The sequence below is a fragment of the Bos grunniens genome, chromosome 10, assembly GCF_055505025.1.
Source record: "Bos grunniens cultivar Pamir isolate PY7600 chromosome 10, Bosgru_T2T1.0, whole genome shotgun sequence".
NCBI lineage: Eukaryota > Metazoa > Chordata > Mammalia > Artiodactyla > Bovidae > Bos > Bos grunniens.
In genome coordinates this window covers 75,763,361-75,788,348 of record NC_141174.1, presented here as the reverse complement: position 1 = coordinate 75,788,348, position 24,988 = coordinate 75,763,361, and the positions used below count along the sequence as shown (strand labels likewise).

The window sequence follows — 24,988 nt, the reverse complement described above, 5'->3', positions numbered from 1 at the left end:
CTCTTGCCTGGAAAATCCCATGGACAGAGGAGCCTGGTAGGCTGCAGTCCATGGAGTCGCTAGGAGTCAGACATGACTGAGCGACTTCACTTTCACTTTTCACTTTCATACATTGGAGAAGGAAATGGCAACCCACTCCAGTGTTCTTGCCTGGAGAATCCCAGGGACTGGGGAGCCTGGTGGGCTGCCGTCTATGGGGTCGCACAGAGTCGGACACGACTGAAGCGACTTCGCAGCAGCAGCAGGAGCAGCAGCAGCATATATACAGATTTAGAAAGATTTTCAATTTAAGGGACAAAGGAAAGTACATAAAAATAATATTCTGCCTGCCATTGTGGAAAAAGTGTTGAGGTTCTCAAAAAAATTAAATTAGAACTACCTTTTCATGCAGAATTTTCAGTACTTTTATATGCAAAGGAAATGAAATCAGTATCTTGAAGAGATATTGACAATGCTATGTTTATTGCAGCAGTACTCACATTAATCAAATCTGGAAACAAATGAATTTTCTCATGATTAATGAATGGATAAAGCAAATGTGATACACATACACACCACACACACACATCAAAATAATATTTGGCCTAAAAAAAAATTCCTGCCATTTGCAACAAACACAAGAGTAACTTGTGATTAAACAGGGAGGAAGTGAAATAAGCCAGTCACAGAAAGCAAAACACTGTATTTTATCATACATGAGATATCATTACAATTCAGAAATCTAGTTAAATTTGATGGTACATGAAAATTCAGGATCTGTTCTCATGAGTACTCATAAGGTTATCATCATCTAAATGTGAAGTCAAAAGTATTAGAGTAAGATATTTGTGTATGTATTTCCATAGCCAAGTATTAATTCCTGCAAAAAATTGTTACATGATGATCGATACTATGTCTTAAATTGGTAAAGTGCTGATGGCAGTTTTTTTATATGTATTTAAATAACTGGAAACAATTAACCATCCAAATACTGGATTAAAGCAAGAGCCTCTAATGGCAAAAACAGAATTTGTGGGCATGCATGTGCATATACCTTGAAAATTGATAATAGTTTCTTGGTAAACACACTAGTTTTTTATATTATTCTCATTAAAAACTAATGCCAGTAGAATTAAAAAGCAATTTTCATTCTAGAAATTGCCATGAAAAAAATGACAGGTCAAAGATGATTCACATAAAAACCAATTCCCAAGGTCCTTCCTGCTGCTGCTGCTGCTAAGTCTCTTCAGTAGTATCCGACTCTTTGCAACCCCATGGACTGCAGCCTACCAGGCTCCTCCATCCATGGGATTTTCCAGACAAGAGTACTGGAGTAGGGTGCCATCCCAAGGTCCTTCCTAGTTTAAGTGAAATATAATCCAAATCTAAAAACTTCCTTGTAAATTCAGATACAATCCAGGCACATGAAGAGCTTCTTGCAATCTGAAAAGTAAAACTTCCCCTTGGAAAGACTGGCACTTGTATAGGTTCAACAAGGTTCAACAAATGTATGTTGAATTGAAAAACAGAAATAGAGATAAGAGAGAGTGGGAGGCAAAGTGGTGGGGTGGAGGGGGGAGAATTTTTGAAATGTTGAAGCAGAGTTGCTATACTTTGCCCATAGAGGGAAAGCAGCTGGTAATTTTAACAGGCTATTCACTTAAATTATACTGTCCTCACTTACCTGACCTCATTCCCCCAAAAAAGGCCCCAGAAAACAATATTTTCACTATAAATGAACCTCTTAAGAAGTGTTTCCCTCTTTGATCTCTGTGGTTAGTACTCCTTACAGCTACTCCAGCTCTAACAACAGTTTTGGGTGGCCATTTGATGAGTCAGTGACCAGAGTCCCCAGGCCGTTTATTATGAGATCTCTACCTTGAATTCCCATGCCATTAAGAGAAGAAAAAATATTACAAGCTTTATTTAAAAAGTAAAGGCAAAACAAAGGAAGCTGTGATTAATAAACTACGACAGCAATATCTTCAAGGAAATTCAAGATCTCCTAACATTTTAATACATATTGATAAATATCATTTAGACCAATACTAGTGAAAAAGGAATGCCTATTAACAGAATTAGTAAAACTTATTTTAGAATTCTATTAGAAGCATATTCATGCAATATATTCCTAGCATCCCTATCCCTGCTTTTTTACCTCGTTTATATAATTACCAAACCAATTTTGGTCATGATAATATCTTAAAAACAGATATTAAAATGTTGGCAAAGGTCAGAATGCTAAAGTTAAAACCAATATTCAAGTGAAATTATAAAGTCCATGAATTTAATCCCTGTGCTATGCTGCCTCTTTTCAGATCAATGCCATGACGTATTAAAAAGGAGCTCACATGCCTATTAAGCTTTTCACTTTTCTGAGTATGATACCTGTGTGATCTCATTTATTATGTCTAACCAAATGGTGAGAAGGAAATCCAATATTCTTCCACACCTGATGAGAAATAAGACTGTGACTTCTCAGTTAATACTAGAAAAGGGGAAATAATTTGTGTACCTTTGTATTCAGCACTGTGATTTTTTTATTCATTAACGAAGTCTGGACATACTGAATATCTCTAACTCTATAATACTGCTCAGAAAAGCAATGTGTACACACAGAAGATCAAATATCACCATTCATATAAAATTTAACATTATTATAAGAGTTACATTTCAACACATATTATTAAAATTCCTTTTGTTACATGCTATTATTCTCATTTTACAAAAATTTAGACTGATTTCTGTATCACATTCAGCCTAGAAAGAAATGAGCAAAACTTAGTGCTGGAACTGTACCATTCTCTTTTACGTCAAAAGTACATACTAGCCAAGAATGGTTTTGAACAAAAAATGAGCTAAGGAAAAGTTAATAACTAAAATCTTAATAGTAATGGAAGATAATACTTGTTCATTTATCTTTTTAGTGTTATATTTTATGTTATCAAGATAAAGTAACATAATGTAAAATCAACCATTTGAGAGCTACAAACCAATGCAATTTAGGCATTCATTATATTGTGGGATCATCACTTCGACCTAGTTCCAAACTATATCCATCCATATTGAAATGTGTATCTGATACACATTTGTGGCTGAATAATATTCCTCTGTATGGATTACCACAGTTGTCAATCCATTCATCAGCATGAACATTTGGATGAACACTTTTGCCCATTATGAATAGTTCTATGTATTCATGTACAAGATTTTGTTTTAATACTTGTTTTTAATTCTTTGGGGTTAAAGACTAGGAGCAGAATTGATGAGTTTTATGATAATTCTGTAACTTTTTGAGGAACTTTGAAGTATGAAGGGTATCACTGCACTGAAATTTATTTGATATTTTTCTCATAATTTCACAAGAGTTATGGGTTCAGGTTCTTAAAGAGATGGGAATACCAGACCACCTGATCTGCCTCTTGAGAAACCTGTATGCAGGACAGGAAGCAACAGTTAGAACTGGACATGAAACAACAACATGGTTCCAAATAGGTAAAGGAGTATATCAAGGCTGTATAGTGTCACCCTACTTATTTAACTTATATGCAGGGCACATCATGAGAAACGCTGGCTGGAGGAAGCACAAGCTGGACTCAAGATTGCCCGGAGAAATACCAATAACCTCAGATATGCAGATGACACCACCCTTATGGCAGAAAGTGAAGAGGAACTAAAGAGCCTCTTGATGAAAGTGAAAGAGGAGAGTGAAACAGTTGGCTTAAAGCTCTACATTCAGAAAACTAAGATCATGGCATCTGGTCCCATCACTTCATGGCAAATAGATGGGGAAACAGTGGCTGACTTTATTTTTGGGGACTCCAAAATCATTGCAGATGGTGACAGCAGCCATGAAATTGAAAGATGTTTGCTCCTTGGAAGAAAAGTTATAACAAACCTAGACAGCATATTAAAAAGCAGAGACATTAATTTGCCAACAAAGGTCCATCTAGTCAAAACTATGGTTTTTCCAGTAGTTATGTATGCGTGTCAGAGTTGAACTATAAAGAAAGCTGAGTGCCAAAGAATTGATGCTTTTGAACTGTGGTGTTGAATAAAACTCTTGAGAGTCCCTTGGACTGCAAGGAGATCCAACCAGTCCATCCTAAAGGAAATCAGTCCTGAATATTCATTGGAAGGACTGATGTTGAGGCTGAAACTTCAATACTTTGGCCACCTGATGAGAAGAGCTGACTCATTTGAAAAGACCCTGATGCTGAGAAAGATTGAGGGCAGGAGGAGAAGGGGACCGCAGAGGATGAGATGATTGCATGGCATCACCGACTCAACAGATATGAGTTTGGGTAAACTCCAGGAGTTGGTGATGGACAGGGAGGCCTGGCATGCTGCAGTCCATGGGGTTGCAAAGAGTCGGACATGACTGAGTGACTGAACTGAACTGACTGGTTCAGTGGAAGCACACCACAGGTGATCTGCCATTTTTGACATCTTCCATCAAGTGTCTATACCATCACCATGATTTATGTCTATTGATTTTGACTTTGATCAACTGACTGAAATTTCAGGTTGCCTCAGTATAGATTTACTCTCCCTGCTATTCACACTGTATTTTGAGAAAAGTCACTATACTCAGCCCATACTTAAGTAATAAGGAGTTATTTTCCTCTTGATCAGGGTAGCGTGCTACACAATTTATCTCTAATTCTCCTGAATGGGTGATTACTCTTCTATTCCATGTACTAATTTATTCAATCATTAATATTAGTTTGAAATCATGAATATTTATTTTATAATCTGGATTATAATCAAATACTGCTATTGGGAGCACTTTCATTTGGCTTTTAAGCCTCTTTGATGTATATCCACATCAAATTTTCTAAGTTTATGTATGTTTGAGCATTCCTTATTTCCTAGGACTAAAAGATGCTCCTGGTTTATCTTATATCTTAATTTCCTATTCCTACAAATAGCCATATCTCCAAAACGCCTTTTACTGGTAATGGTATTAGAAATAAACACATGCTTATTGTTTCTATGGTTTCATTGTATTTAGGCCCTCACAGATGACATGGCAAATGCCTAAGACAATATAGTCAAAAATACAGTATCATAAAAAATTTCACTGTACTAAAATCTCCTGTGCTTCATGTATTCGTTATTCCCATGAACTCATGATCCCCTGACAAGCACCTAACTTTTCACTATCTCCATAATTTTGCATTTTCCAGAATATCATAAAAGTGGAATCATACTATATATAGACTTTTGAGATTGGCTTCCTTCATGTAGCAATAGACACTTAAGTATCTTCTATATCTTTTCATGACTTGATAGATTATTTGTTTTTATTATGGATAATATCCCATTGCTGGAGAAGGCAATGGCAACCCACCCCAGTACTCTTGCCTAGAAAATCCCATGGACGGAGGAGTCTGGTGGGCTGCAGTCCATAGGGTCGCCAGGAGTTGGACACCACTGAGCGACTTCACTTTCACGTTTCACTTTCACACATTGGAGGAGGAAATGGCAACCCAGTCCAGTGTTCTTGCCTAGAGAACCCCAGGGACTGCGGGGCCTGGTGGGCTGCCGTCTATGGGGTTGCACAGAGTCGGACACGATTGAAGTGACTTAGCAGCAGCAGCAGCAGCATCCTGTTGTACAAGTGTACCACACTTTATTTAACCATTAAAAGATTGAAGGACATCTTGGATGTCTCTAGTTTTTGGTAATTATGAATAAAGCTGTCACAAACATTCAAATACATGTTTTGTATGAACAGAATTTTTGACTAAGTTTGGCATACACCTAGCAGCACTATTATTTTAGCATATTTATTTCTCTAAAAACAAACATTTACACAACCATTACAATGGAATATATTTATGCATAATATTATTTTAAATAAGTTAGAATTTAAAATATCTTTCCATACTCTATATCTTCCAAAGTAAAAGACTCCTCCATATGTATATACTGACATGTGCACATGTGAGTATGTAACAGCATAGAAAAAAAAGTGGAATATAACTACCAAAATGTGAACAAATTTATGCTTCTGATGAAAAAAAAGTAGCAGCAACAGGCAGACAGAGACATACTATCATATTTCCTTCTCAGATCTCTAAAGTGTTGGATTCTTGTCCATAAGGCTAAAATTATATGATATTTTATAAAACTAAATAAAAGGTAGGCTTCCCTTACTGTTTTGTTATTTTGAAGAATATTGATAATATTGCCTTTTGCATAAGTGCGTGCTCAGGTGTGTCCAACTTTTTGTTACCCGATGGACCATACCCCACCAGGTTCCTCTGCCAAAAGACTGTGCCAGCAAGAATACTGGAGTAGGCTGTCATTTCCTATTCTAGGGGATCTTCTCCATCCAGGGATTGTACCTGTGTCTTTTGTGTCTGCTACATTGGCCAGTGAAGTCTTTACTGCTGAGCCACCTAAGCGAGTGAGTGAATGAGTGAGTGAAAGTAGCTCAGTCGTGTCCGACTCTTTGCAACCCTGTAGACTATACAGTCCTTGGAATTCTCCAGGCCAGAATACTGGAGTGGGAAACCTTTCCCTTCTCCAGCGGATCTTCCCAACCCAGGGATCAAACCCAGGTCTCCCGCATTGCAGGCGGATTCTTTACCAGCTGAGCTATCAGGGAAACTGAGCCACCTGGGAAGTCCCAATATTGTCTTGTACTCAATCTTAAATCAGGATCATTGCTCAAATAATCAAAGAAATTTTGACACTTTAAATTGTCTCTCTATTCTTCATTTGTGTGTGCTCTATTCTTCTTTAAAACCCCATAAAACAAGCAGTCCAAGGCTGACTGCTCTACAATGGGCATACTCGGTGTACATTATTGAGTGAGCAACTGAGCACGCGCACACTAACTAGTTCTTCTCCCTCTGCTAGTCAGACCATGTCCACTCACCCAAGTCATCTGGGACTAGAAATGGCAACTTAGTTCTGGAATACTGTTTCTGTTTTTTTGAAAGTTAATCCAAAAATGTTTTAAAACTGTGCTTAACTCCACCATTAGAACTGTATTATTGTCCTAACACTGACCTTGACAAAAGGCACACTTTCCAGATGATATTCTCAATTCAGAGAGACAAGAATAAAGTGGTCTCAAGGGAGCATAGCATGGGTAGTTTGAGAGTTTCCTACTCCGGAGGCCACTCTCTACACTAAATATATGCCTCACACTCCCCCATAAATGCTGGTCACAACAAAAAGTGGATATTTTGCTTTGATGCAATATGATTCTATTTCAGATTCTATTTAGAATATGGAGAATGTTTTATCCTGGGGAAAAAATGTGGTCAAATACGGTGTCTCTCTGGTAAGAAGATACACTCTACACTCTGTTAATTTCTTAACTTCTCCCTTAGTTCCCTTCGTCTGTCATATTTAAGAAAATATTTTAATGCCATACTTCCATGCACACTAATTAGAATGGTTTGGAATTGTGCATAGCTTTCAGAAATATCAAGGGTTTCTTCTCCAAGGTACATCTTGGAACTTCTGGACTGTCTACATCATCAAAACGAGTAACTTCTACACAGTCTTACAGCTCCATAGGTGCCCTCTTTGAGGTAGTATTCAGGTCTTCACAATCATCAGATCCACAGTCATAGGGTCTACAGTTTTCCTGACTTAAGGAAAACTATATTCTAGGCACAGATACATAACTATAATTAACAGAAATTTCCAAATATTGAGAAAAGTGATGATTACTAATTTAACTCAGAAAGGAACCTGATAGAGATTATGGAAAGAAATCTCTCAAAGCCTACGATAGTCAATAGTTACCATGGAAATGAAATTATGCTCTTGGAACTGAACAGGAGATTGCAGAATGACAGCATAGATGCAGGACTGGCATCAGAGAGCATCGGGATTGCACTCCAGTCATGCTATTTCCCAGCTCTGAGACTCTAACAGGTTACACTAAGAGCCAAACTCAGAATAGTACAATATATTTCATTCATTTTATTGTATTTGGTTAATGTGAAGATTACTTTATAGATAGTGTGGATGAAAATCTCTAGCATAATGAGAGGTATTCAGAGAGAGTGACAGGGAGATACAAAGAAACAGAGAGGTTTACTTTTCCCATGACACTGAAATTACCAGCTCAAAAATGAAAATTAAAGTTGTCCCATTTTTTTAATTTTTACTTTTTGATTTTTCTTGAGTTTTTTTTGTGAATTCTGCTCTAACTCATTTGATTTTATAATTATACTCTTAGAATCTTTACAGTTAGTTCTACTTAAGGTAAAGTTGAAAATTACATGCTGATTTATATAAGTAATTTTAACGTGTTGTTAATATAGTTTTAATATAATTATCCTGAAAGTGAAAGTGAAGTAGTTCAGTCGTGTCCGTCTCTTTGCGATCCCATGGACTGTATAGCCCACCAGGCTCCTCCGCCCATGGGATTCTCCAGGCAAGAATACTGGAGTGGGTTGCCATTTCCTTCTCCAGGGGATCTTCCCAACTCAGGGATTGAACCCAGGTCTCCCACATTGCAGGCAGACACTTTAAGCTCTGACCCACCAGGGAAGCCCAATGATTATCCTAGTAGCAATATTTTGCCCTTTCTAATTTAACTAAAGTAATATTAAAAACCTATTAAGTTAGTATTAGGTGAAAAAGCTGGCATAAGCTTTTATTTTTTGATATAACATATACCACCTACAATTTATTTCTTTTTCACTGAAGTGCTCAAAAGTGATCACAGTTCATAGTAAGAAAATATTCAATAAATTCCTGTTTACCACACTATAAAAAAGTAAAAGCCCCTCCTACATCTATAGCTTTCTAATTCTATTTTTATTTTCATCCTTGGTACCTGATAACTCTCTGGATTCAAACAAAAACAGTCTCATCAATAGCTTCAGTTACAGACAACAGGAGGGTAAACCTAGACTAAACCTCAGGCCCACAGCATTGAATTGATCATAATTCTTGATTCATAGTATATTCACACCATTTCTAATGGCAATTTTGGATTTGCTTGTTTTTTTAATAATAAAACTATAACTGTAAAACATAACTAATACAAGACTTAAATAGTTATAATATCATATAGCTGATAATATGTGCATCTTCATCCTGATCCTTAGCTGACCAGAGTTGGAGTTACTTACATCATTTTTTAATACATAGTAATATATAGAAGTTTCTACAAAATGCAGCATTTTCTATTGCTATTCATTTTATTTGCTAATAAAATGAATTATTTTATTTAGCAAAAATTATGCTAATCTCTTTTTTCTTCATTACCATGTCTCAAAAAGCTACATCTCTGTCATTGTATATAGTTGTACTTTATTTGCTATGTTTCTGAATATTCCATAGTCCTGTTTATGTGCATAATTACAAATATCTCCATATATACAGTTGTAAGAATTTATCTCGAGTGTGCAAATGAGACTGAAATTGCTGGACCATAGGATGTGTAAGTATTGAGCTTTATAAGAAAATCACAAATTTTTTTCCAAAGTGCCTATTTAAGGATACACTTTCATCAGCAATAAATAAGAAACCTGCTTTATTCAGAAAATATATTTTCATTCTTTCCTTCAGATAAAATTAGAAGAAACTGAACTAAATGGAAGAAGTAACCAGTCTGTAGTGTCTGAATTTATTTTTCTTGGGCTGTGTGATTCATGGGAACTCCAGGCCGTCCTCCTAGTGATATTTTCTTCTCTTTATTTAATCACCATTTTAGGCAACATCTTCATTGTTCTCCTAATTACTGCTGACCTTCATCTCCACTGTCCTATGTACTTCCTGTTAGCCAATCTTTCCTTCATTGACTTATGCCTTTCATCAGTAACCACTCCTAAAATGATCACAGACTTTCTCAAGGCAAACAAGACCATCTCTTTTGGAAGCTGCATGTGTCAGATTTTTTTTGGACATTTTTTTGGAGGGGGTGAGATGGTGCTGCTTGTGTCAATGGCCTATGACCGTTATGTGGCCATCTGCAAGCCACTCCATTACTCTAGCATTATGAACACACAAATGTGCATTCGGCTAGTGATGATATCATGGATCATTGGCTTTGTGCATTCAATAAGCCAACTAGCTATAATTATACAATTGCCCTTCTGTGGACCCAGAGAATTGGATAGCTTTTTCTGTGATATTCCATTGGTGATCAAGCTAGCTTGCGTGGACACTTATGTTTTAGAAATATTGATAAATGCTGACAGTGGGGTACTTGCCACAGTCTGCTTCATTCTATTGCTGATCTCTTACTCTTATATTCTGCTTACTCTCTGCCATCAGTCGAAGGATGGGGCATCCAAGGCTTTCTCCACTTGCACTGCCCATATCACAGTGGTCATGTTATTCTTTGGGCCCTGTATCTTCATCTACCTGTTTCCACTCAACATCACTTGGGTGGACAAGTTTCTTGCTGTATTTTATGCAGCCATCACACCACTACTAAATCCAGTCATTTACACTTTAAGAAACAAAGAGATTAAAATTGCCATTAAGAGACTATGATGATAGCTTATGGATTTCTGTTGGCATTTCATGATCTCGCATTATAAGAATGTGATAATTCCCAATTCACATATGGAAACCATGTGTATCTCTTGGCGAAAGTTTTGTGTCAATTCTACAGCATTCCAGAATTATCAAAATGAGTCCCTGTTTGGGAAATGTGGCAAGTCTTTAGAGCAATGATTTTGGTTGTTCTCAAGAATGATTTGGAATTAACAACAATGTTAATGTTAATTATTACTATCTGTACTGCTACTTCAACACAGACCACCACACCTGGAAATTTTCTAATCTGTTATGCATTTCTTTCAGCAAAGAATTTCATGTGGATCTTTTCTCTCTCTCTCTTTTTTTTTTTTAAAGTTTACACACTGAATGCAGGGGTTTGTGCATGCTCAGTCATGTCTGACTCTGTGATGCCACAGACTGTAGCCCACCAGGCTCCTCTGTCTATGGAATTTTCCAGGCAAGGATACTGGAGTGGGTTGCCGTTTCCTACAACAGAAGATTTTCCCTACTCAGGGATCAAACCCACATCTCCTGTATCTCCTGCATTGGCAAGCAGATTCTGTACCACTGAGCCAGTGCACTGAATACTGCTATCTTTATTTTACAAATTGATAAATTAGTCTATTGATTAGTTAACATTCTAGTTACCTTCTGGAGAGATAGCTAAGAGGGAATCATTAAGTATTCCTAATCATATTCAGAAAGAAATCTGAGTCATAATCATAATCTGGAGAGAGTGTTGTGCCCCCAACATCATGTCTCAGTCATTTCTGAAACAGTGTCTTTAAGAGATACATATTCAATACAAAGATGGCTATATTAACAACTTTTGGAGATTTTGCTTTTTCCCTTCCTATTTATAAATGGGTTGGCAGTTCATTATACAAGTGAGTCAAAATATCTAGTTTTGGAATAAACTATTCATTTAATTCACTGAAGTGTTCACATAATCTTTAAGAACGAGATAATGTACAGAGTTTGTGAATTATTCATTAGTACCTATAACAAAACAAAACTTTCTTCAGAAATTTTCCTACTCTGGGCCTCAAAATTTTATATAAATTTATATCCATTTATCTGAAATCAATGGATCTAGATATACTGCAAATTTCACATTACTTTTTAAAGAAGACATAGTCTTGTGTATTTTGTAACATTTACAATAGAAAATCTCAGGAATAAACCCTTAAATAAAATAATTGCCATTTTCGTATGTGTATGTGTATGTGATATGATATGTATCCTGATTTTTTTAAATTTTTCTACATCTGCATACTCGGTTTGTATACTATTTATTAACTTGTCTTTGATAACATTGATTTTTTTCTTATCTTTTAACATTCTGTTTTAAAGCCACTCCAGTATTTTTGCCTGAGAAATCCCATGGACAGAGTTGCCTAGCGGGCTACAGTCCATGGGATCACAAAGAGTCGGACACGACTGTGTGACTAAAAAAAAACAAAAACAAAAAATTCATAATTTCACATTTCTTTTAATTTTCTTTTTATTGAAGGATAATTACTTTAGAGAATTTTGTTGTTTTCTGTCAAACCTCAACATGAATCAGCCATAGGTATATATATATATATTCTCTCCCTTTTGAACCTCCCTCCCATCTCCTGCCCCATCTCACCCCTCTAGATTGATACAGAGCCCCCGTTTGAGTTTCCTGAGGCATTTAAAAAATTCCCATTGGCTATCTATTTTACATATGGTAATGTAAGTTTCCATGTTACTCTTTCCATACATCTCACCCTCTCTTCCTCTCTCCCCATGTCCATAAGTCTATTCTCTATATCTATTTCTCCACTGCTGCCCTGTAAATAAATGCTTCAGTACCATTTTTCTAGATTCTGTTTATATGTGTTAGAATACAATATTTATCTTTCTCTTTCTGACTCACTTTACTCTGTACAATAGGTTCTAGGTTCATCCACCTCATCAGAACTGACTCAAATGTATTCCTTTTATGGGTTAGTAATATTCCATTGTGTATATGTACCACAACTTCTTTATCCATTCATCTATCAATGGACATCTAGGTGACTTCCATGTTATAGCTATTGTGAATAGCTGCAATGAACAATGAGTCTTTTTCAACTTTGGTTTCTTCAGGGTATATGCCTAGGAGTGGGGTTGCTGGGACATATGGTGGTTTTATTCCTATTTTTTTTAAGGAACCTCCATACTGTCTTCCATAGTGGCTGCATCAGTTTGCATTCCCATCAACAGTACAAGAGTGTGCCCTTTTCTCCACACCCTCTCCAGCATTTATTGTTTGTAGACTTTTTGATGATGGCCATTCTGACTGGTGTGAAGTGATATCTCATTGTAGTTTTGATTTGCATTTCTCTAATAATGAGCGATGTTGAGCATCTTTTCATGTTTGTTAGCCATCCATATGTCTTCTTTGGAGAAATGTCTGTTTAGGTCTTTTTCCCACTTTTTTTTTTATTTTTTTATTTTTAAACTTTACATAATTGTATTAGTTTTGCCAAATATCAAAATGAATCCGCCACAGGTATACATGTGTTCCCCATCCCGAACCCTCCTCCCTCCTCCCTCCCCATACCATCCCTCTGGGCCGTCCTAGTGCACCAGCCCCAAGCATCCAGCATCGTGCATCGAACCTGGACTGGCAACTCGTTTCCTACATGATATTTTACATGTTTCATTGCCATTCTCCCAAATCTTCCCACCCTCTCCCTCTCCCACAGAGTCCATAAGACTGTTCTATACATCAGTGTCTCTTTTGCCCACTTTTTGATTGGGTTGTTTGTTTTTCTGGCATTGAGTTGTATGAGCTGCTTGTATATTTTGGAAATTAATCCTTTGTCAGTTGTTTCATTTGCTATTATTTTCTCCCATTCCAAGGGATGTCTTTTCACCTTGCTTTTAGTTTCCTTGGCTGTGCAAAAGCTTTTAAGTTCAATCAGGTCCCACTTATTAACTTTTGTTTTTATTTCCATCACTCTAAGAGGTGGGTCATAGAGGATCTTGCTTTGATTCATGTCATCAAGGGTTCTACCTATGTTTTCCTCTAAGAGTTTTATAGTTTCTGGTCTTACATTTAGGTCGCTAATCCATTTCGAGTTTATCTATGTGTATGGTGTTAGCAAGTGTTCTAATTTCATTATTTTACATGTAGCTGTCCAGTTTTCCCAGCACCATTTATTGAAGAGGCTGTCTTTGCCCATTGTATATTCTTGCCTCCTTTGTCAAATATAAGGTACCTATAGGTGCATGGGTTTATTTCTTGGCTTCCTATCTTGTTCCACTGGTCTATATTTCTGTTTTTGTGCCAGTGCCATACTGTTTTGATGATTGTAGCTTTGTAGTATAACTTGGAGTCAGGAAGGTTGATTCCTCCAGCTCCATTCTTCTTTCTCAAGACTGCTTTGGCTATTCAGGGTCTTTTGTGTTTCCATATGAATTGTGAGATTTTTTTGTTCTAGTTCTGTGAAAAATGCCATAGGTAATTTGATAGGGATTGCATTGAATCTGTACATTGCATTTGGTAGTAGTCATTTTCACAATATTGATTGTTCCTATCCAGGAACATGGAATATCTCTCTATCTGTTTATGTCCTCTTTGATTTCTTTCATCAGTGTCTTCTAATTTTTTGTGTATAGTTTTTTGTCTCCTTAGGTAAGTTTATTCCTAGATATTTAATTCTTTTTGTTGCAATGGCGAATGGGATTGATTCCTTAATTTCTTTTTCTGATTGTTCATTGTTAATATATAGAAATGCAACTGTGTATTGATTTTGTATCCTGCAACTTGCTAAATTCACTGATTAGCTCTAGCAATTTTTCCATACTATCTTTAGGGTTTTCTATGTACAGTATCATGTCATCTGCAGACAGTGAGAGCTTTACTTCTTCTTTTCTGATCTGGATTACTTTTATTTCTTTTTCTTCTCTGTTGTAGCTAGGACTTCCAGAACTACGTTGAATAACACTGGTGAAACATTTATTTTGTTCCTGATCTTAGGGGGAATGTTTTCAGTTTTTCACCGTTGAGAATAATGTTTGCTGTAGGCTTTCCAAATATGGCCTTTACTATGTTAAGCTATCGGAGAAGGCAATGGCACCCCACTCCAGTACTCTTGCCTGGAAAATCCCATGGATGGAGGAGCCTGGTGGGCTGCAGTCCATGGGGTCGCTCACAGTTGGACACAACTGAGAGACTTCATTTTCATGCATTGGAGAAGGCAATGGCAACCCACTCCAATGTTCTTGCCTGGAGAATCCCAGGGAGTGGGGAGCCTGGTGGGCTGCCGTCTATGGGGTCGCACAGAGTTGGACACTACTGAAGCGACTTAGCAGCAGCAGCATGTGGAGGTATGGCCATTTTTTGAAGAATTTTAATCATAAATAGGTACTGAATTTTGTAAAAGGCTTTTTCTGCATCTATTGAGATTATCATATGGTTTTTATCTTTCAATTTGTGAATATGGAGTATCACATTGATTAATTTGTGCCTATTGAAGACTCCTTGCATTACTGGAATAAACCTAACTTAATCATGGTGTATGAACTTTTTGATATGCTGCTGAATTCTGTTTGCTAAAATTTTTTTTGAGGATTATTGAATCTATGTTCATCAGTGATACTGGCCTGTAGTTTTCTTTTTTTGTGTTGTCTTTGTCTGGTTTTGGTATCAGGGTGATGGTGGTCTCGAAGAATGAGTTTGGAAGTGTTTCTTCCTCTGCAATTTTTTGAAAAAGTTTTAGAAGGATAGGAGTTAGCTCTTCTCTAAATATTTGATAGAATTATCCTGTGAAGCCATCCGGCCCTGGGTTTTTGTTTTTGGGAGATTTTTGATCACAGCTTCAATTTCAGTGCTTGTAATCGGGTTGTTCATAATTTCTATTTCTTCCTGGTTTAGTATTTGAAGATTGAACTTTTCTAAGAATCTGTCCGTTTCTTCTAGGTTATTCATTTTATTGCCATATAGTTGTTCATAATAGTTTCTTATAATCCTTTGTATTCTGCATTGTCTGTTGTAAACTCTCCTTTTTCATTTCTAATTTTGTTGATTTGATTCTCTTTCTTTTTCTTGATGAGTCTGGCTAAAGGCTTGTCAATTTGTTTATCTTCTCAAAGAACCAGCTTTTAGTTTTATTAATCTTTACCATTGTTTCTTTCATTTCTTTTTTATGTATTTCTGCTCAGATTTTTATGATTTCTTTCCTTCTACTAATTTTGGTTTTTTTTTTTGTTCTTGTTTTTCCAGTTGTTTTACATGCAACATTAGGTCGTCTATTCGATGTTTTTCTTGTTTCTTAAGGTAGGATTGTATTGCTATAAACTTCCCTATTAGGACTGCTTTCACTGCATCCCATAGGTTTTGAGTTGTCATGTTTTCATTTCCATTTTTTTCTAGAAATTTTTTGATTTTTTGACTAACCAGTGGTTATTTAGAAATGTGTTGCTTGATCTCCATGTGTTTGTGTTTCTTACAGCTTTTTTTTTTTTTTCTTGTAATTGATATCTAGTCTCATAGCATTGTGTTTGGAGAAGATGCTTGATGCAATTTCAATTTTCTCAAATTTACTGAGGTTTGATTTGTGACCCAAGATGTAGTCTATCCTGGAGAATGTTCCATGTGCACTTGAGAAGAAGGTGCATTCTTCTGCATTTGGATGGAATGTCCTGAAGATATCAATGAGATCCAGCTCATCTAATGTATCATTTAAGATTTGTGTTTCTTATTAATTTTTTGTTTTGATGATCTGTCCATTGGTGTGAATGGGGTGTTAAAGTCTCCTGCTATTATTGTGTTACTGTCGATTTCTCCTTTTATGCCTGTTAGTGTTTGTCTTATGTATTGAGATGCTGCTACGTTGGGTGCATAGATATTTACAATTGTTATGTCTTCTTCTTGGATTGATTCCTTGATCAATGTGTAGTGTCCTTCTTTATTTCTTGTAATCTTCTTTATTTTAAGGTCTATTTTGTCTGATATGAGGATTGCTACTCCAGCTTTCTTTTGCTTCCCATTTGATTGAATATATTTGTCCATCCTCTCACTTTCAGTCTACATGTGTCTTGAGGTCTGAAGTGAGTTTCTTGTAGACAGCATATATATGGGACTTGTTTTTGAATCCATTCAGCCAGTCTGTGTCTTTTTGTTGGTGCATTTAGTCCATTTACATTTAATTGTTGATATGTATGTTCCTATTGCCACTTTCTTAATTGCTTGGGGTTGATTTTGTAGATCTTTTTTTTTTTCCTTCTCTTGTATTTCTTGACTATTCAAGTCTGTTTAATATTTGTTGTGAACCTGGTTTGGTGGTACTGAATTCTCTTAACTTTTATTTGTCTGGAAAGCTTTTTTTCCTCCATCAATTTGAATCAGATCTTTGCCAGGTACAGTAATCTTGGCTGTAGATTTTTCCCTATCAGTACTTTAAATACATCCTGTCATTCCCTTCTGGCCTGCAGAGTTTCTGCTGAAAGATCAGCTGTTAAGCATATAGGGTTTCCCTTGTATGGTACTTGTTGCTTCTCCTTTGCTGCTATTAATATTCTTTCTTTGTGTTTAGTCTTTGTTAGTTTGATTAGTATGTGTCTTGGCATGTTTTGCCTTGGGTTTGTCCTGTCTGGAACACTTTGTGCCTTTTGAGTATTTCCTTTTCCATGTTGGGGAAATTTTCAACTATAATCTCTTCAAACATTTTCTCATAACCTTTCTTTCTCTCTTCTTCTTCTGGGACCCTTGTAATTCAAATGTTGGTGCATTTGATATTGTCCCAGAGGTCTCTGAGACTATCCTCAGTTCTTTTCATTCTTTTTACTTTATTCTGCTCTTCAGAAGTTATATCTGCCATTTTATCTTCCAGTTCACTGATTCGTTCTTCTACTTCAGATATTTTGCGATTTATTCTTTCTAGAGTATTTTTAATTTCAGTTATTGTGTTGTTTGTCTCTATGTTTATTCTTTAATTCTTCTAGGTCTTTGTTAATTGATTCTTGCATTTTCTCCATTTTGTTTTCAAGGTTTTTGATCATTTTTACTATCGTTATTCTGAATTCTTTTTCAGGTAGTTTGCCTATTTCATTTTCATTTATTTGGACTTCTGTGTTTCTAGTTTATCCCTTCATTTATGTAGTATTTCTCTGCCTTTTCATTATTTTTTTTTTTAACTTACTGTGCTTGAGGTCTCCTTTTCCCAGGCTTCAAGGTTGAATTCTTTCTTCCTTTTGGTTTCTGTCCTCTTAAGGTTGGTCCAGTGGTTTGTGTAAGCTTCCTATAGGGTGAGATTTGTGCTGAGTTTTGTTTGTTTGTTTTTCCTCTGATTGGCAAGGCTGAGTGAGCTGGTAATCTTGTCTGCTGATGATTGGGTTTTTATTTTTGTTTTGTTTGTTGTTTAGATGAGGTGTCCTGCACAGGGTGCCACTGGTGGTTGGGTGATACCTGGTCTTCTTTCCAAGTGGTTTCCTTTGTGTGAGTTCTCACTTTTGGTGGCTCCAACAGTAAAGCATCTGCCTACAGTGCGGGAGACCTGGGTTCAATCCCTGGGTTGGGAAGATCTCCTGGAGAAGGAAATGGCAACCCATTCTACTACTCTTGCCTGGAAAATCCCATGTATGGAGGAGCCTGGTAGCCTACAGTCCATGGTATGTGAAGAATCGGACACAACTGAGCAAATTCACTTTCACTTTCAGGGTTAGTTCTCTGGTAGTCTAGGGTCTTGGAGTCAGTGCTCCCATTCCAAAGACTCAGGGCTTTATCTCTGGTCAGAAATGAGGATTCCACAAGTGTTTTGTTATGGCATTAAGTGAGATTAAAACAAATATCCAAAAACGAGAAACCAAAGGTGAACCTCAGACAAATAGCAGTAAGAAAATCAGGCAAATAATAATTAAAATAATGGAATATACACATATACATTTTATATATATATATATATATATATAAAATATTCCCCTTTGTCAAAACAGTCCAAAAAAATAAAGTACAGTAGTTTGACCAGGTGAGCAAAGCAAATCAATATTTATACTTACCAGTTATGAACAAAACTAACTAAAACACAAACTGGAAAACAAAACTAAAACAAGATGTCAAGTGGGGAATAAAGCAATGAAAACAAAACTAACAAATATGTTGAGAGGAAAGGAAAGAAAGAAATGAAAGAAAGACTAGATATGCAAAGTTAAATATAGTTAGATGAAGATTTGTACACATTAAAGATTAACTACAAGGGGAAAAGAACAGTAGGAAAGGCAAACAAAGGAATAAATGCCAAAAAAAAATAGGTTTTTAAAATTTAAAGTTATTAAAAAAAAAGAAAAAAATGGAAGAAGAAACAAAAAAGGAAAACTCCACAGAACTGCAAAAGCCCAACAGAGGTTTATAACAACAATAAAAAGTGTGACTGAATAAACACATATACATATACACCCATAAACAAAATCAAAACAGTCCAACAAAAATAAAGTACAGTAGATTGACCCAGTGAACAAAGGAAACCAAACATTTTATCTACCAGAATAAAACTAACTAAAGCACAAACTGGAAAACAAAACTAAAGCAAGGTGTCAAGTTGGGAATAAAGCAATGAAAATAAAACTAACAAATATGTTGAGAGGAAAGCAAAGAAAGAAAAGAAAGAAAGACTAGATATGCAAAGTTAAATACAGGTAGATGAAGAAGATTTACATACATTAAAGATTAACTGCAAGGGGAAAAGAACAGTAGGAAAAGCAAACAAAGGAATAAATTTACCAAAATATTAGGCTTAAAAAATTAAAAAAATAGAAAAGAAAAATTAAAAAAAAGAAAGAGAACTCCACAGAACTGCAAAAGCCCAAGTAGAAGCAGAGGTCTATATCAACAATAAAAAATTTTGACTGAGGGAAAAAAAAAAGCTCAAAAGATTAATTAGATTTTATAATGCCAGTAAAATCGACAACTACAACAGAGGGGGATAGAAAGGTAAAAGAAAAAGAAAAAATCCAAAAGAATCTACAGATCAAGTCAAAACATAAGAGTAGTAAATGTTTTTCCTGAGTCACTGCTGTCAGTCCTTTCCCTCGCTGGGAAGTCACAGTCCATCTCATCTTCCTAGGATGCCCTCCAACACTATGCTGATCTCTGGACATGCTATGGGGGTAACTCAGATTCTAATCAGGTCATATTTCTCTGTGTTCTTGCCTCCAATGTCCACAGGTATCAGAACTAGTGCTTTTTCTTTTGTGGGAGCTCTAAATGACTTTTTATATATTCCATAGTCAGAGTCTGCCTAGTTGATTGTGTGGATTTAATCTGCAGCTTATACAGCTGGTGGGAAGGTTTTGGGTCTTCTTCCTTAGCCACATTAACCCTGGGTTTCAACTGTGGTTTTATTTCCACTTCCGTATGTGGGTCATCCACTGGGGTTTGCTCCTGAGGCTGCTCTGGAGGACTTGGGTTTGCCCTGTGAGGACCAGGTGTGGAGGTGGTGCAGCTTCTTGGGTTGCCAGAGCTCGAGCAGCACCAGGTACTCAGGGGAGTTGGTGGCTAAGGCAGCAGGAAATATAGTGCTCTAAAAGGGTATAGCAACCAGTATTGGCCAATACACTCCAGTATTCTCGCCTGGAGAACCCCCTTCCCTGACAGAGAAGACTGGCAGGCCACAGTCTACAGGGTCGTAGAACAGGGTCGTAGGGGACACTACTGAAGCAACCCTGCGCACATAGACACAAGGCTCTTTTTGCTGGTTGCAGCTCTGCCCCAAGGAGAGTTGAGCATGAAGGTAGGGCAGTTGCTTGGCTTGTAGGGACCCAGGTGGCACCGGGTGTGCAAGGACATGGACAACCTCTGCCGCAGGAGCTATGGCCCTATCAGAGTCTTTTTTTGAGCCCCTTGTAGCTAGGGATCAGAAGGCCTCTTTGGCCAGTCTTTCTCTGTAGCTTCCCCCTGCTCAACCCTGTTTAGGCACTTAGAGGGCTCCCTTACCTGAGGTCCTTCTCTGTTATTTGGAAGGTCAGACATATAGAGGGGCCCCACTGGCTGGGGTCCTACTCTGTAGACCAGCATGTCAGGCACTTAAAAGTGCACCCTGGGTGGGATCCTGCTCTTTAGTTCAGTCGTCAGGAATTTGATGGGCCAGCCTCTCTATTGTTCAGCTGCTGATGCTAGCGTATGGGGAGAGAGGCTATGGTGATGGCTCCACCCTCTAACACATGACTCAGCAGTATTTCCTTCCTTCCATGGCTGCCTGGCTTTCCTCCACAGGCGTTTCCCACCACAGTCTCCTCCCTCACATCCACCTCTCCTCAGTCAACAGCAGCCCTTGCCCTGGGATTCCTCCACAATCCCTAAACTCCAGCTCCCAGCCACCACACCTTCCAGGGGAACTGCGACCCTGTCTGGGGTATGTATGGCTGTGGCAAGGACTGTCTCACTCAGTTTAGGCTGTCACAGATCAGCTGTTTCACTCTCAGCCTTAAATGCTCCTCTGACTCAGACAATTGCCCCAATGTGGGGATTGGACCCCTGCTTCAGTTCCCCCACCTGCCGAGGGCAAGTCCAGTCCTACTAACACTCCTGTTTTTTCCCCAGTTCCTTCATCCTTCTGAGTTTTGTGTGGGTCTATATGTTCTTTTCTGCTGGTCAGGTACTCCTGTCCACTCTCAGCTGGTGTTCTGCGTGCGTTTCTGTGTCTGAAGGTGTATTCCTGATGTATCCGTGGAGAGACATGTACTCCGCCTCCACCTACTCCTCCACCATCTTGTTAGGAATATTTCTTTTTCACTTCTAAAATATAACTTGGTTCTTTGTTAGATAATGTTTCTCTCTGTAATTTAACATTCAGTTTTTCAACTTCCTAATGTCGCTCTTGATTTTATGAGTAATTCTTTGCTAATTTCAACAATTGAGTATCTGTGGTCTGTTTCTATTAACTATTTTCCTCTTAATTTTCAGTCATATATCCTTTCTTCTCGCATATCCCATAATCATTATAAAAATAATTATTTTTTTATTTTACACATTGTACATAAAAGATCAGGTAGTTCTGACATAATATTCCTCCACAACCTATCTACTGTCTCCTCTATGAGGCATAAAAGGTTAAGGTATGATCACTTCAATCCAATCATGTACTGAGCCTATTTGAATCTGAATGCAGTTTTTATAAGACTTGGTACACTCAAGTTTGTTCTTGTTCCTTGAATATACTCTTTCCAAGTTTGGATTATGATTTTAAAAGATCTTTGTCTCCTCACTCTGAAGAGTTCGGGTGATTCAGTTTTGCCCTCAGAACTTTTGTGCTTAGAACTTTAGTCTTTTCCCTTCTCTTGCTAGTTTCAAAAGTAAGATAAATTGTTCAAATAGAAATCTGGCTTTACACTGTTCTTTTTGATTAATGTACCTAACAAGAATCCACTAAAAATACAAATAAAAGCAACAAACAGGAAAAATATAAAATATACAACTGATTGTATAATCCTAAAAGAATCTCGGATCACAAACACTCAAACATAGTTCTGCAGGGAATTTGGCTCAGTCTTCTAGTTAACAAAGCAAACTATAAATTAAATCAGTTTTTTAACTTATACAGATTATACACACTAACACATATTTGATACCATGTTTTGAGGCAAAAAGGGGTATAAAAATTAAGTTACCATTGAAAAATAGAGCAGTTGTTGGATAATAATAATACCAGCCAGGATATGATCAAGTCAATATGTTCTGATGTTTGAGGAACATTCATTGATGGATTAAGTCACAATTTCAAACAGCATGAAACAGCAATGTATACATAAATTTCCCTGCCCTAGGCCAAATGGAGATGAGTTGAGTCCATTGAAATTGAGGCAAACAATTGGAGCATAGTTTCCAATTCATGAAACATAATATTTCTGAGTCTTTCTCTGATACTTTTCCTCCTGACATCTGTCAATCTCCCCTTATACTACCTTATCACTTCTGTCTGCTACTTTTTTTACACCATTTTACTGCCACAGGTTTTAAATCCTCCCTTACATATTTTTTTGTCTTTCAGAAAAAATATAATTTTTTCTTACCCTAGGTTAAAATCAAAAGACAATTAGATGTTTCATAGTTCCCACAAAGTTTGATAATATTAGTTATGTTAATCAATTGCTCAAATTTAATTGAATAACTGAATTCAGGTATTCTAATGTGTAAGGCTGTACACTCAGAAGATTCAGAGTCTGCAACTGATGCTTTTTCAAAATCTTCCACCAAGCATTTCCCAGGGTTTTAATTTGGCTGACAAACAACTTGTTACCCAGAGAATTCAATGTAACCTCATAATCAATGGTCTAGTCTGAATACTATAAAATGGTGACTGTCTTAAAAAAAAAAAACAAACAATTTTTACGTATTTATTTCAACATTTGTATTACATGAAGTTGTTTGAAGTAATTTGTGCTCTCATGAGTTACTTAGGAGACCTTCCTCAAACTTAGGAGCTGATTACTCAGTCTGCTCATTGCTGTCTTCATATCCTTATTTCTCAGTGTGTAAATGGCAGGATTCAGCATGGGTGTAACCAGAAAGTCTAAAATGGCAAGAAATTTATCCACTGGCACCGTGGGAAATGGCCACATGTAAACAAAGATGCAGGGTCCAAAGAACAAAACCACCACAGTGATGTGTGCTGAAAGAGTAGAGAGGGCCTTGCGCAAACCACCTGAAGAGTGTTTCCATACAGTGACCAGGATGAAAACATAGGAGATGATCAGCAAGAAGAAAGTGCCCATGGATATGAACCCACTGTTGGCAGTGACCATGAATTCCATTCTATAGGAATCTATGCAAGCAAGTTTGATAAACCAAGGAAGGTCACAGTAAAAGCTGTCGATTTCATTAGGACCACAGAAAGGCAAATGGATCACAAAGGCTAACTGGACCACTGAGTGAATGAGGCCAATAGCCCAAGCACCACACAGAAGCAAAAGGCACACCCGTGGGCTCATGATGGTCAGGTAATGCAGGGGCTTACATATGGCCACATAGCGGTCAAAGGCCATGGCAGTGAGCAGCACCATCTCAGATCCACCAGCGTGTGAAGGACAAATATCTGGGTGACACACCCCTGGAAGGATATGGTTTTGTGCCCAGAGTACAGGTCAGAGATCATCTTAGGCACTGTTAAGGTAGAAAAACACAAATCAATAGATGAGAGGTTGGCTAGAAGGAAGTACATGGGGGAATGTAGATGAGGGTCAAAGGTCACTGTAAACACAACAAGAAAGTTCCCTAGAACAATTATTACATAAAACACTGTAGAGAAGGCAAGGAGGAAATGCTGCACTGGTCTGGAGGTAGAAAGCCCCAGGAACACAAATTCAGATACTGGTGAGTAATTTGCTTTACTCATTGACTTTGTGAATGACATTTACCTGAAAGGAACAAATAAATTAGTTACAAGGAACACACCAGAGATACTGAAAGAAGTAGACATCACTGTGCTTCAAATTCTGATATTAAAGAAACTCTTCACTCTGGATCACAAATGTCTTTTAAAAATTCATACAAGAGTTTATTCATTATCAAATACTCATGGAGAAGCTACCAAGAAGACCTCACATTTTCTTGGCACTGTGCCACATTCTGGGGTAAAATGCAGTCTGTCATTAACCTAGTTGTGAAGCTAGGCATTAAGTAACTGCTTACATAACCAGATGGATAAAAAGGTGCTATGATATTTGGGAAAAAAAAGAAAAAAAAAATGAAGTGCTTAGAAGACTATAAGAGCTCATAGTCATATCATCTACCCTGACCTGGAAGATGTTCATGGTAAGATCTATGTGAGGAACGGAGTTAAGTAAATGAGGAAAAATAGGAAAGGTATGGAAACTGTTGTGAAGCATGAAGAAAGAGAACTGCTGCTGCTAAGTCGCTTCAGTCATGTCCGACTCTGTGCGACCCCATAGACGGCAGCCCACCAGGCTCCCCCGTCCCTGGGATTCTCCAGGCAAGAACACTGGAGTGGGTTGCCATTTCCTTCTCCAATGTGAGAGTGAAAAGTGAAAGTGAAGTCACTCAGTCGTGTCCGACTCCCAGCGACCCCATGGACTGCAGCCTACCAGGCTCCTCCGTCCATGGGATTTTCCAGGCAAGAGTACTGGAGTGGGGTGCCATTGCCTTCTCTGAAGAAAGAGAACAGTGTGCAATAAATAAAAGATAACCAGTACAGGTCTGATCAAGGTAAAATTCCATAGGTGTGTTAAGAATTTTAATCCATATTTTAGAAGTGATAGAAACCCACTGAGGCAGAAGAGTGGCATATCATATTTGTGCTTTAAAAAATTTACAGAAGCTGCAAAGTAAAGAATTTAATAAACTAATTAAACTTTAAATCTTTTTGCAAAGCAAAGGAAATCATAAACAAGATGAAAACACAACCTTCAGAATAGGAGAATATATTTGCAGACAAAGCAACAGACAAAGGATTAATCTCCAAAATACACAAGGAGCTCATGCAGAGCTCCTTGTATCATAAAAAAAAAAAATCAATCAAAAACTTGGCAGAAAATCTAGACATTTATCCAATGA

At 37.2% G+C, this 24,988-nt stretch overlaps 1 protein-coding gene and 1 pseudogene across 2 annotated transcripts; one reads left to right on the top strand and one right to left on the bottom strand.

Annotated features, from left to right (window-relative positions):
* The first annotated feature begins 7,225 nt into the window (after positions 1-7,225).
* Positions 7,226-12,556, top strand: LOC147364877 (olfactory receptor 4F4-like). Its single transcript, XM_086319048.1, has 3 exons — positions 7,226-7,279; positions 9,529-10,451; positions 12,466-12,556. Exons 1-3 carry the CDS (start codon positions 7,226-7,228, stop codon positions 12,554-12,556), a joined length of 1,068 nt encoding a protein of 355 aa, XP_086175174.1.
* A 10,316-nt stretch (positions 12,557-22,872) lies between these two features.
* On the bottom strand, positions 22,873-24,353 carry LOC147364876 (olfactory receptor 4F15-like; annotated as a pseudogene). The gene has a single exon (XR_015135056.1). The product of XR_015135056.1 is annotated as an olfactory receptor 4F15-like (transcript).
* Positions 24,354-24,988: the final 635 nt, after the last annotated feature.